General features: G+C 38.5%; 1 protein-coding gene across 1 annotated transcript in view; it reads right to left on the bottom strand.

Moving 5' to 3' along the window:
- Nucleotides 1–12955, bottom strand: part of LOC140150695 (BAR/IMD domain-containing adapter protein 2-like) — a 118708-nt gene that overhangs the window by 104824 nt on the left and 929 nt on the right. The window contains 1 exon segment of the mRNA XM_072172778.1: nt 7057–7132. Within this exon segment, the coding sequence (XP_072028879.1) occupies nt 7057–7132 (76 nt within the window).

Here is a 12955-nt window from a genome sequence, read left to right as displayed (position 1 = left end):
GTTAGGATTTAGGTTTCAGGGTTTGGATTAGGGTGTGGTTTCTGGTTAAGGGTTAGGGTTTATGTTGGAGTGGAGAACACTAATCTAAAATTGTTCTGAAAATGACAAGTATCGTGGCAAACCCAAACCTGACAAATTGGAATTTAGTTTTACTTATCATGTAGGCCTATATGATGCTTACATTTTGTACAATGTATGGTAAAATGATTTAATTAAAGGGGCATTTTGTGATCCACAGTCTCATCCCCCTACTTTTCTCCAAACAAAATTCAAAAAAAAAATTATGGCTACATAATGTTCATGTACAAAACAGATTAATTAATTTAGCAAAAATATCGTCAAATTTAAATATGTTCTGGTACACAGAACAAAATTACAACTAGTGGCCTATGGAGCAGTGAATACACTATCATGCATAACTTGCAAACACAAAATCGGAATCAGCTGAAATGTGGGAATAAGCTTTTTTGTGGATATCTACTGAAAAAAGTCATAAAAAGAGGATGCTAAGATCACAAAATACTTCTTTAATTGTAAACATTTTAAAGATTTACTTTTAAATTCCATTTTGATTGAGACATATTTTGGTTCTCCCCAAATGCCGTACATTGCGTAATGAATGTATACTGTACATGTAAAATCCCAAGGCAGGCCAAATGAAAGTACTTTTAGTGGCATTTACTTTTTCAAAGTCTGCAGTTCTCAAGAGTTCAAAGACCATAATAAATATTACTGCAAATCTAAAATACTAGAGCCACATCCTGGTGATAGTCTACTGATAGACTGTAAATTAAGTTGGGGGAGGTGGACCCTTGACCTTTGACACGACTCCTGCTAAATGTTCCAAACTGTTCCCTGGTGATGAGATTTGTTGATTAGAGCAACTTAAAATTAGACTTTGACTTGACCTTTGACCTGGGATGACCTTTGCGGGTTTATACTCTCCGGGAGTCAGGGATTATTTTTCGCAAGTTACAGCCCAATTGGAACAACTTCAAATTTGACCTGATCTTTGACATCGGATGACCTTTGCGGTTTTAGACTCCGAGTGTTGAGGATGATCATTTTCCCGAGTTACAGCCCAATTGGAGTAGCTTCAAATTTGACCTGACCTTTGACCTCGGATGACCTTTGCAGTTTGGTAGGGATTATTTTACCCGAGTTAAAGCCAGATCAGAGGAACTTTAAATTTGACCTGACCTTTGACCTTAGATGACCTTTGTGGTTTTATACTCCCGGAGTGTCTATCCCCGAGTTACAACCCGATTGGAGCAACTTTACAAATTGCATTATGGGTAAACAACCACTTCACCCGAGTTAAAGCCAGATCAGAGGAACTTTAAATTTGACCTGACCTTTGACCTTAGATGACCTTTGTGGTTTTATACTCCCGGAGTGTCTATCCCCGAGTTACAACTCGATTGGAGCAACTTTACAAATTGCATTATGGGTAAACAACCACTTCACATTGAGGCTTACACAACCACTTCCATACCCTTACCAACAGACAGAAATGACAAATAAACAACCACTTCACATTGCATTATGGGTAGGCTTACACAACCACTTCCATACCCTTACCAACAGACAGAAATGACAAATCTGTACCATTTGCAGACCATTCGGACAAAGTTTGAAATTAAAAAATAATGTGCAGCAATGAATTCTGGGTAGACATTACGGTGCATGCATGTGTTACTTGAACTCTTTCTCTAGTGACTGCCAGAGGTATGTTTCCACTACTACTGTAGTTGAACACATGTGTTAGTAGTTTGACTCTCCTGACCTTATATATAACCCACTTAGCCATATGAGATATCCACAGACCCACAGACCCACAGACCCACAGACCGAGAGCTCTGTGTTATCTAAAACTAGAGCCACATCCTGGTGATAGTCTACTGATAGACCGTAAATTAAGTTGGGGGAGGTGGACCCTTGACCTTTGACACGACTCCTGCTAAATGTTCCAAACTGTTCCCTGGTGATGAGATTTGTTGATCAGAGCAACTTAAAATTAGACTTTGACTTGACCTTTGACCTGGGATGACCTTTGCGGGTTTATACTCTCCGGGAGTCAGGGATTATTTTCCGCAAGTTACAGCCCAATTGGAACAACTTCAAATTTGACATCGGATGACCTTTGCGGTTTTAGACTCCCCGAGTGTTGAGGATGATCATTTTCCCCGAGTTACAGCCCAATTGGAGTAGCTTCAAATTTGACCTGACCTTTGACCTCGGATGACCTTTGCAGTTTGGTAGGGATTATTTTACCCGAGTTAAAGCCCGATCAGAGGAACTTTAAATTTGACCTGACCTTTGACCTTAGATGACCTTTGCGGTTTTATACTCCCGGAGTGTCTATCCCGAGTTACAACCCGATTGGAGCAACTTTACAAATTGCATTATGGGTAAACAACCACTTCACATTGCATTATGGGTAGGCTTACACAACCACTTCCATACCCTTACCAACAGACAGAAATGACAAATAAACAACCACTTCACATTGCATTATGGGTAGGCTTACACAACCACTTCCATACCCTTACCAACAGACAGAAATGACAAATCTGTACCATTTGCAGACCATTCGGACAAAGTTTGAAATTAAAAAATAATGTGCAGCAATGAATTCTGGGTAGACATTACGGTGCATGCATGTGTTACTTGAACTCTTTCTCTAGTGACTGCCAGAGGTATGTTTCCTCTACTACTGCAGTTGAACACATGTGTTAGTAGTTTGACTCTCCTGACCTTATAACCCACTTAGCCATATTTTATCCACAGACCCACAGACCCACAGACCCACAGACCGAGAGCTCTGTGTTAGTAGTTTGATATGTGGTTCACAAAAAGCACACAAAATTAAAATACAAAAAACAACAATTTTCCACAACATACTGGTTGGCTGGTACTCAAAATCATTTTTTTAAAATCAATGCAATTAGCTTGCATACAGGTTAGATTTAATGAAGAATGACATACAATTAAATATTAATTTTCTATTGAAAATAGCACAGCATGTATACACTTGAACTTTAATGGATTTTAAGTCATCAAAGCAATCAACTGCACTAGTTAACAGGTTCCTGATTTAGCTACCAGTGTTTACTAGCTTGTGCTATGGTATTTCAAACATTTTAAGCATGTCATTTTGGTCTGCTTTTTATGACTTAATTTTGTCATGGATTTAATTTTTTGTTATTTAAAATATTCAATTAAAAATAGGTTTAGTAATATATCGCTAAAAAACTATATGCTGTTTTAGCTTGTTTTGTGTCTACTCTGATAGCAATGTAAATATTATATCATAGGCACTAACTAGGGGTCTTTCAGTGTCAGTGATAGCTTACATTTCAGGAACAACCCTTAGAAAGGCGGTATTTTGGTGACAGGGGCTAATAAGTGATATTAAGTTCCTATTTAGGCCTACATTGTGAACTTAAATGGCAAAGCCTAGTAAATCTGAACTATGAAATCTCCAAAAAACTGTTTCGCTTGTCTTAAATGTTTTGCTTGTTGCAAATAAGAAAGCCCCTTTCTGCAAAATGATGGGATCACTGTGTGTTTAGTGTTGGTCTTTCACTTCAAATTAAATGTCTTTAATTCCTTTTTGTGACAAAATTAACAAAGGGAAAAATTACATTGTGTTGAAAAAACTACTTTGAAGTGCAAATATATATTAGAACTCTGACTCTGAGATAAAGTCAGTGTTATAAACTAAAGCAGGGAACAAGTTGCAAGGCAAGCACAAACAAGTACACACATCCAGGAATACCAACAGTAAAATCCCTGCAACTTGTATGCAAAATATTAGTGACTAAATTTACACCTTTCATTTTTGACAGTTATGTGAAAAAGTTATGAAAGGTGGAGGTATGTGTGGCATCACCAAAGGTCGGCCAGGTCTGTCCTGATATTTTAGTTTTTCCTATGTAGGGCATTTTGCCAACTGGAAAACTAAGAATCATACTATTTTATAATAGTGCACCAAGAATTGATCTGTACTGCTTTGTACATTTTTTGAAGAGTTTTATTTCCTGTGTGACTACTGCCTACTTTTTCAATCAAAACATTATTCTCTTTGTTTGTGGAGTACAGAACAGGAAATAATATTGTCAACCTTTTCCTGATTAGAAAGGTTAACACTTGAGTTTTGCATACAGGGCGTCTCTGAAAGAACTGTATGTACCGGTACCGTCAGAAATTGTACTTTTTTAGTCCAAAATTTAAAATGAACCCCACAAAGTCCCTGAAATGCTAATCGTCATACCTAATACAGGTTAATCCACTCATTTGCACGTAAAACTTACCATATTGACCAGGTAAATCTAACTGAAGGAATTAAAATGATACACAGTTTTTCTCTCAAATAACTTCGCATGGACTTAGGTGGCTTTTGTATTCATGTATTCAATTGTTTGGTGTTAGCTGCCCAAAATGCTGATTTTGAGGACATGGGATTTCCATGTACATAAAATGGGGCTCTGTCTTGTTTGTTTGTTTGTTTGTTTGTTTACCCAGGTTGGTCCGTGAGGAACACATGCTAATCCATGGAAAACCATGGACCGTTCCAAGCTCATACAAATGCACAAGCCTGGATAGCCAGTGTAGGCTAATAAAAAAAAATATAAAAAATAAATGTAGATATTTATATAGCGCTTTATGCCGTAAACAGCCTCAAAGCGCTTTACATTTACATTTAATATATATGCATGCTGGCCTAGATAGCTTTGATAAACAAAGCAAGAAATGGTGGAAAATAGCTAGGAAAAAGAGAAAATTGTACAATTTTACTCTTAGCCCTTACTCGTGAGAAAGGAAACTGGAATTCCAATCTCAGGCCCCGATGCAAAGGCTTGTCGCTTTTTTTTTTGTCGTTTAGGAAAAATTGGATCAGAAATAAGTGCTAGTTGGAGCTCACATTTGAAGAAAATTTGGGGTATTTGGAGTCCTGAACATTCTGCATCTAGGGACATCTCTGCAACAAACAATTAACAAGAGGGTATTGAGGATAGTTACTTACCCATAAGTACAAAGGAGGGGTGTTTTTTTAAAGGCTGGAATTTTGGGGTAATATTGTGCCCTCTACATGTAGTACATGTAATTTTTGGTCAAGTACGGTACTAGGGGTAGGGAGTTACCAAGTTTATCATCTCATTGGTGCCATATATATGAACCCTTCACACAAGATCTTCATGACCCGAAAAAGTTCAGCTACCCATCGTGTCCTGAGATCAATGTGACGACTGAAGGAGTAGCCAAGCTTCTAAGGGGCTTAAAGGAGAACAAGGCTTCAGGTCCAGACAATCTTCCAGGTAAAATCCTGAAATTGGCTGCAAGCGAACTTGCCCCTGCACTAAAAATAAGAGTCAGTGGCACTGACTCTTATTTTTAACCAATCCATCATCACCGGATGCTTACCTGACGACTGGCTGACTGCGAACATTACTCCCATTTATAAAAAAGGCGACAGGACCACCCCCTCCAACTACAGACCCGTTTCATTGACCTCCATCTGCTCTAAAGTACTCGAACATATCTTACATAGTCACATTATGAAGCACCTTGACAAACACAACATTTTGACAGACAAACAACATGGTTTTCGTGCTAAACACTCTTGCAAGACACAACTTTTACAGACAATTCATGACTTAGTCTACACACTCGACAACAACACACAGACAGACATCATTATAATGGACTTTTCCAAAGCGTTTGACACAGTACCCCACGACAGACTCCTTTACAAACTAGACAAATATGGTATCACAAGCAACATACATTCATGGCTCAACAACTTTTTAACAACACGCAAGCAGAGGGTGGTCATTGATGGGGAGCACTCAGATTGGGTCCATGTGCGCTCCGGAGTGCCCCAGGGCACGGTTTTGGGACCCCTTCTGTTTTTGCTCTACATCAATGACCTTCCTCTCAACATCACATCAACAGTTAGGTTATTTGCAGACGACTGCGTACTATATAGACCCATCAAAAACGACACAGACGCTAGACAACTTCAAAAAGACCTCGACACTTTAACCACATGGCAAAATAACTGGCAGATGACATTTAATACAGACAAATGCTACACCTTGAAAATATCCGTGCAAGACAACGTAAACAACATAAATACACACTGGGCAATGCAACATTACAAGAAACATCCTCACATAATTACTTGGGTATTGAGATCTCTAGTGACCTTAGGTGGTCGAATCACATCAACAAAATCACTGCTAGAGCCAGTAGGGTCCTTGGATTTGTGAGGAGAAATCTCCATTCTTGCCCACGTGACCTTAGAGCCACAGCTTTCAAGACTTTGGTACGCCCACACGTGGAGTATTGCTCCACGGTGTGGGATCCCTACACTAAGGATCTGGTAGACCAAATTGAATCCATTCAACGAAGAGGGGCACGCTTTGTTTTCAAAGATTACAGGTGGACAAGCAGCGTGACAGACATGCTGACCAAACTGGAATGGGTACCACTCAAGGAGAGACGGGAAACATCTAGACTCACCATGCTACATAAAATCAACAGCAGTCAGGTGGCCATTCCAGCGAACATTCTTGCAGCCGGTCCAGACGCGCAGCTCATCTCGGCTCAACCATAACAAAGCATTCAAGAAACTAAGTGGCAGAACCAACTACTATAACTTTTCATACTTCCCAAACACCATAAACAATTGGAACAGTCTACCTGAGCACATAGTAAACATAGAGGACATAAACATATTCAAGGAAACCCTGGCTAACTATATCAGCCAGCGAAAAGACGTGGACTAATTATATTCTTGCGCACACCATATCTTCTCGGTTGGCTTCGAATGAGAAGCGTTGAGAATATTCTTCAGATTCAGATTCACAAACTACATAGGCCAGGGCAACTAGGCAAGGCTCGTAAACATCCAAAAATAATGATTTGGCGTAACCCCCACCAGAAAATCAGACCCGGGTTACCTGGAAATGGATGGGTAACCGGTAACTGATAGCCCGTCTGAATATTCTAGTCTTAGTAAATCAGAGATGGTTACAATGTAACACTTACTTTGAACAGCTTTCTCGTATGATCTTCCTAAACTAACCAAATTGCGCATTTCCGGGTTGAAACAATCTATCGTGTTCTGTAAAAAAACATAAACAATTTTGCAATTAACTATATACAATGTATTTAACGCACATGTTATTTGTTTACATCTGAGACCCCAATATCGATTAGGTGATGTCATCAGAAAAAGGTCTATAGCCTGGGATCAATAACAGTGGAAATTAGTTGTACCATATTTCGTCAAATAAACGCCCGGGCGTTACATTTTCCCAAGGGGGGGGCGTTTATTCAAGGTCAATTTTAGACCTTCAATTCCCGTTAAAATCATTAGGTAAACTAAAAACACACGCTAAAATGACAAACTATGAACTAGAAGGTCATGTGTCATATGGTGGGGCACATTTGCGTTACAAGCACTGATTTTGATCATTTGTCCTCCTTTTCACAAAATTGTTACATCTCTAAAACTATACATCTCACATCAACAAAACTATACATTTTTGGAAAGCTTATGTTCCAAGGAATCCAACTAGGCAAAAATGAAGTTGGTATACAGGGTGCATAAGAAAATATATAGGGTGATATCATGAAAAAAATTAATTTTACTAGTAAATTCATAATTTATTGCATTTGCTACTGATATGGAATACCGGTACCTCAAATGTAATATAATTTTGTGGCAGGCAACACTATGAGCTTAAATAAAATGTTTACTTTTGCCATGTTATGATTGACCAAAGTGGTGATACAGGGTGTGAAAATATACGTAACTTCACACACAAAATGTTGATTACATTTTTGAAGATATTTTCTTTAGAGTCCTACATTTATTTTAACTGCATATTTGGATTCCTGGGGTAAAAAGCTTTCAAAAATGTATACTTTTCCTATCTTAGGGTGTATAATTCTCAAGATACAACAATTGAAAGCCAAAACGCATGTCGTTCACGACTGAAAATCTTGGCATTTGTGTGTTACAAGTGAATAGGAAAAAATTGAGGTTCTTGTGACTTGCGGTTCTCAGTGAATACTTGTTCAGTCTCCCTATCAGGCCTGGAAATAAGTCAGTCTGAACCAGGAGCCAAACATTTGGAAAAGCGGCTCCTGGTCCTGTAATTTTCTAGCGAACCAGGAGCCATTTTTAAAGAGCCAGGAGTCGTTTTTCTGAAAGTTTCAAAATGCTTATTTTTGTTATTTCTACAGCTTTCGATGCTCACCTGAGATGTTATCTGAACAGACTTTTAATTTAATTTATTTTATTTTATTTATTTTATTTTATTTTTATTTTTTTTATTTTTATTTTATTTTATTTTTTTTTTTATTTATTTTAATTAATAATATTTATTTTTTTATAAATATATTTATATTTAATTTAATTTTTATTTTTTTTATTTTTATTTTATTTTATTTTATTTTGTCTTTTTTTAGGAAAAACAATATCTAGAAACACATTTATTTTGTCTTTTTTTTTTTTTTTACAATATCTAGAAACACATTGGCAAAATTCAAGATGGCTGCCTTCATGATCGCGATCATCGCGATCACCTAACCAGAAAACAAGGCAAAATACTGCCAAAATTATGAGCCCTGAAGGCAAATATCAAGGAAAATTGGCAAAATACTAGGTAAAAGATAAGATTTGGCACTGCATTTTGTTGAAAATACATTGAAATGGCCGATATTTTGAGTGGAAATGAGCTTGCCTGACGAAGTTTTACTGGGTCATTTCCTGCACTGAACTTGTCAAAATGGAGCAATAATACCGGGCGCATAAAATTCAGATTTTCTCTGGCGCCTGGGCGTGTAATTCTGGTTGGATCCAGGCGTCAAAACTCGGTAACCGTAGGGTAAAAATCGCTCGGCGCCTGCTTGTTTCCAGGCTTGCTCCCTATTATGTACGGATTTGCGATTAAAAAAAAATAGAATTGTCTCTAAAAAATTATTTTGGTACATATTAGCACCAACAACTCACATGTAAAATATGAGCGTGCACAGCGCCCTCGTTCAGCTTGAAAAAATTCTTGAAATTTCAGCCTCTCTGAGCCTTACTTGCAAATGGTAAACTTTGGAGGTGCATAACATCGTGCGCCATCATCATCCCAACCTGCATTTTGCATTTTTTTAAAGTACCAAATGGTTAAATTACAAAAACCAAGAAAAAAATTTGGTATCTTTATGTCGCACAAAATCAGCAAATCCAATGATTTGATGAAAAGCCCTCGTGCAAACTTCAAAGCATCATAACGGGCTGCGCCATCAAGATCCCAAGTCCGAACAAGTTTGAAATTAAAGACCTCCATGGCAAGTTTCATTTTTCAGCAAAAATTTTTGGGATTTCATTGGCGCACCGAGTTAACAGAGGTCAAAGGTCAAAATTTCCTATTTTCGCACATATTTGCATGCCTGTATTATTGCGCCAACGCGTCACCTGACTCTCCGAATAGCATTTCATCAAAGAAGAGTTAATTCTCTGCAAGAACTGAAAAAATTAGCTTGGGATCTCTTGATCTTCATATTTTTCTGATTTTTTGAAAATGGACTTAGCCTCATTTTGGAGGTCAATTTGACCTCTTTTTCCCACTCGCTGCACAATGTGAGCTAATGTGGGCTTTTTACTGCATCACAAAAAGATGCGCCAACAAGATCCCAATTTTATTTTTCATCATCTATCTTCTTTGGCGACCTGTAGACAAAAAACAAGCAACAGCTACTTGGGATCATGTGGGCGCACTAATATAAGAGGTCAAAGGTCAAGCTTTGTGCCAAAGTGATGCATATTTGCCTTTGTGCAGCACGAAAGTGGAACTTTGACCCGCAATAAAAATGTGCGCCAACAAGATCCCATCTTACTTTTTGGATGATTGGATAAAGGGGCTTATGTATAACTGATAACAAGTAAAAAAAAGTGGGATCATGTGGGCGCACTAATTCAATAGAGGTCAAAGTTCATACTTTGTGCCGAATTGGCATTACTTTGCCTATATGCAGCACAAAAGTAGAACTTTGACCCGCAATAAAAATGTGCGCCAACAAGATCCCATCTTACTTTTTGGATGATTGGATGAAGGGGCTATGTATAACTGATAACAAGTAAAAAAAAAGTAGGATCATGTGGGCGCACTAATTCAATAGAGGTCAGGTGACATTGGCGCGCAATAATACAGGCATGCAAATATGTGCGAAAATAGGAAATTTTGACCTTTGACCTCTGTTAACTTTGTGCGCCAATGAAATCCCAAAAAATTTTTGCTGAAAAATATAACTTGCTATGGAGGTCTTTAATTTCAAACTTGTTTGGACTTGGGATCTTGATGGCGCAGCCCGTTATGATGCTTTAAAGTTTGCACGAGGGCGCTTTTCATCAAATCATTGGATTTGCTGATTTTGTGCGCCATCAAGATCCCAATTTTTTTTCTTGGTTTTTGTAATGTAACCATTTGTTACTTTAAAAAATGCAAAATGCAGGTTGGGATGATGATGGGCACGATGTTATGCACCTCCAAAGTTTACCATTTGCAAGTAAGGCTCAGAGAGGCTGAAATTTCAAGAATTTTTTCAAGCTGAACGAGGGCGCTGTGCACGCTCATATTTTACATGCGAGTTGTTGGTGCTAATATGTACCAAAATTATTTTTTAGAGACAATTCTATTTTTTGGGTATCACAACCCCCCTTATTCATGTACATAATAAGGGAGACTGGAAAACACGATCAGATAAAATCAATAGCTGAATATGAATAATGAATGATCAAGCTTTCATTTGAAGTATGATTTGCAAGTATAGCACACAATTTGGCAATGATATAAAAAATTCAAAAGGATGCCATGTCTCCCATAGAGAATGCACATACTCCACTACCGCTTATACGGTACACAAGATAGCATGGAAATATCGACAGTTTTGAAACATCTTGGTTGAAAAAAGTGGTGGGGGCGTTTATTTGAGGGGGGGGCGACTATTTGACGAAATACGGTAATGTTGCTGGCTTGTGGATAAATATATTTTGTACCGGTAGGCCCTACAATGTACTGTTTGTTTGTTGATCTGCATTGCTAATGCGGTCATTGCACAATAATTTTGCGCTTGCCCGACAGTATTTTCAATTGCCCCGGGCAATCAGACAGGGGATTTATCGGAGCCTGGTGGTTTCAACTGCTTGGCTTGGCAAAAACAAGGGGGTTGGGTGCGTGGGTGGAGTGGGGTGTGCAGAGCCTCAGAGGTCAGCCGCACCAAAATTTGCTATAAAAGTTACATAGAAAAGTCCCTAAATAATCCAAATTTGCAAGCGTACTATAGAAAAATAATTAAATTTGTGTACAAATCACTCTTTGCGTGGCTGTGCGTAGTACAAGCTGCTGTACACAGATAACCTCACATTATGGACGCGCCGTAGAGCAGCATTGTACGCTACAAGTGTAATTAGTCACAGAGTACAAGCATTAAGCATAGATTCCATGCGTACAATGTACACAAATTAAATAATTTTTCTATAGCATAGCCTATACACCTATCCGACTTCGCCATTACTGCGGTGTCCCCGATGTAAAACTGCGGTGTCCCAAGGTCGGGGGTTCTATCCATTATTTATTGTGTGCTATACAGAATTGTACCCGGGAATTGTACACAATAGTGATATTCAATACACAATCATGAGTATTGAATTACGAATTAAATCTCCCGCTCTGGTACATCTGTGTTGCCGTCAATAGAGGGCCAAATACAGTAAACGCTTCTCGGATTGGTGTATATAATACACATGTCACTTGTATGACCCACCCCATGACCCCCGGGGGTGGTGAGTCACTTTACAAAGGTGCGTCGGATTTAACTATACCATGACCCACATGTGTGTCTAAACAATGACGGACATTTGCCGACAATGACTGAGCACCTCGTCAAAATTGTGACGCACATGTTAAGGATTATGACTGTCCTCATGACGCAAATTTGACTCACCATTTAGGTATTTTGACTGACACTGATGCACCTAACCATTGACGCACCTAGGTAAAGTGACTGACACTGACGCACCCTCGGGGTATGTTGTGACGCTTTATATTGAGTAAATGACCGCGTACCCTGCGTCACTAATTGGTTGGTAAATGACCCAACCATGACGCACATCCCCCGGGGGTCCTAGGGTGGGTCATACAAGTGACATGTGTATACATGGTATAATAGGCCTACATTGTTAATAATATTTAGTGAATGAAAAAAATCTGCCAGTGCAGTAAAAATTATGAAAAATACCACTTTGCGGCAATTTTGCGCCAAATCAACAACCTGAAATTCACTTTGCCCCCAATGCCCCCCCCCCCCGAAAAAATTCCTGGCGCCGCCACTGCCAGGTACTACCACGGTGACTAGTTCATTGGAACTCACAGCTCCTCAATTTGCTCAAACATTCCGAAATTTGTAGTTACTACAACTACCACGATGATAGGCCTGTCAAAATCATGCTCACATTCATCAAAACAAGATTATGAAGATAAAAGCATTTTAATAACTAGAATAGGCCTACTGTCATTGACTGTCTGGTGACACATTGACTTTGAGTTTATATTGTCATCAGGATTCAGGTCATGAATCAGAATCAGAATCATGTCAGTATTTAATGTCTGGGCAATGCATGGTCATTTTCATGATGAAATGGCATGGCTGATGCAGAGAAAGTAGAAAATATTTTCCATCCAAATACCATGCATGCATTGATATTAAACTTTAATTTAAAGTGAATGGCCATCGTTTGATTTTGTAAAAAAAAATCATGAAATAAACTAAGCTGCAGAGGCCATAGTCCTGCCAGCAAGACTTCAGTCTTTATCATAAACATAATGACATATACGGACCTGAAGTCTTGCAGCGGTACATAGGGATGCACTGTACGTTTAAGAAATGC

Source organism: Amphiura filiformis, chromosome 4 (assembly GCF_039555335.1).
Source record: "Amphiura filiformis chromosome 4, Afil_fr2py, whole genome shotgun sequence".
Classification (NCBI taxonomy): Eukaryota; Metazoa; Echinodermata; class Ophiuroidea; order Amphilepidida; family Amphiuridae; genus Amphiura; species Amphiura filiformis.
This window is presented reverse-complemented; position numbering and strand designations above follow the sequence as displayed.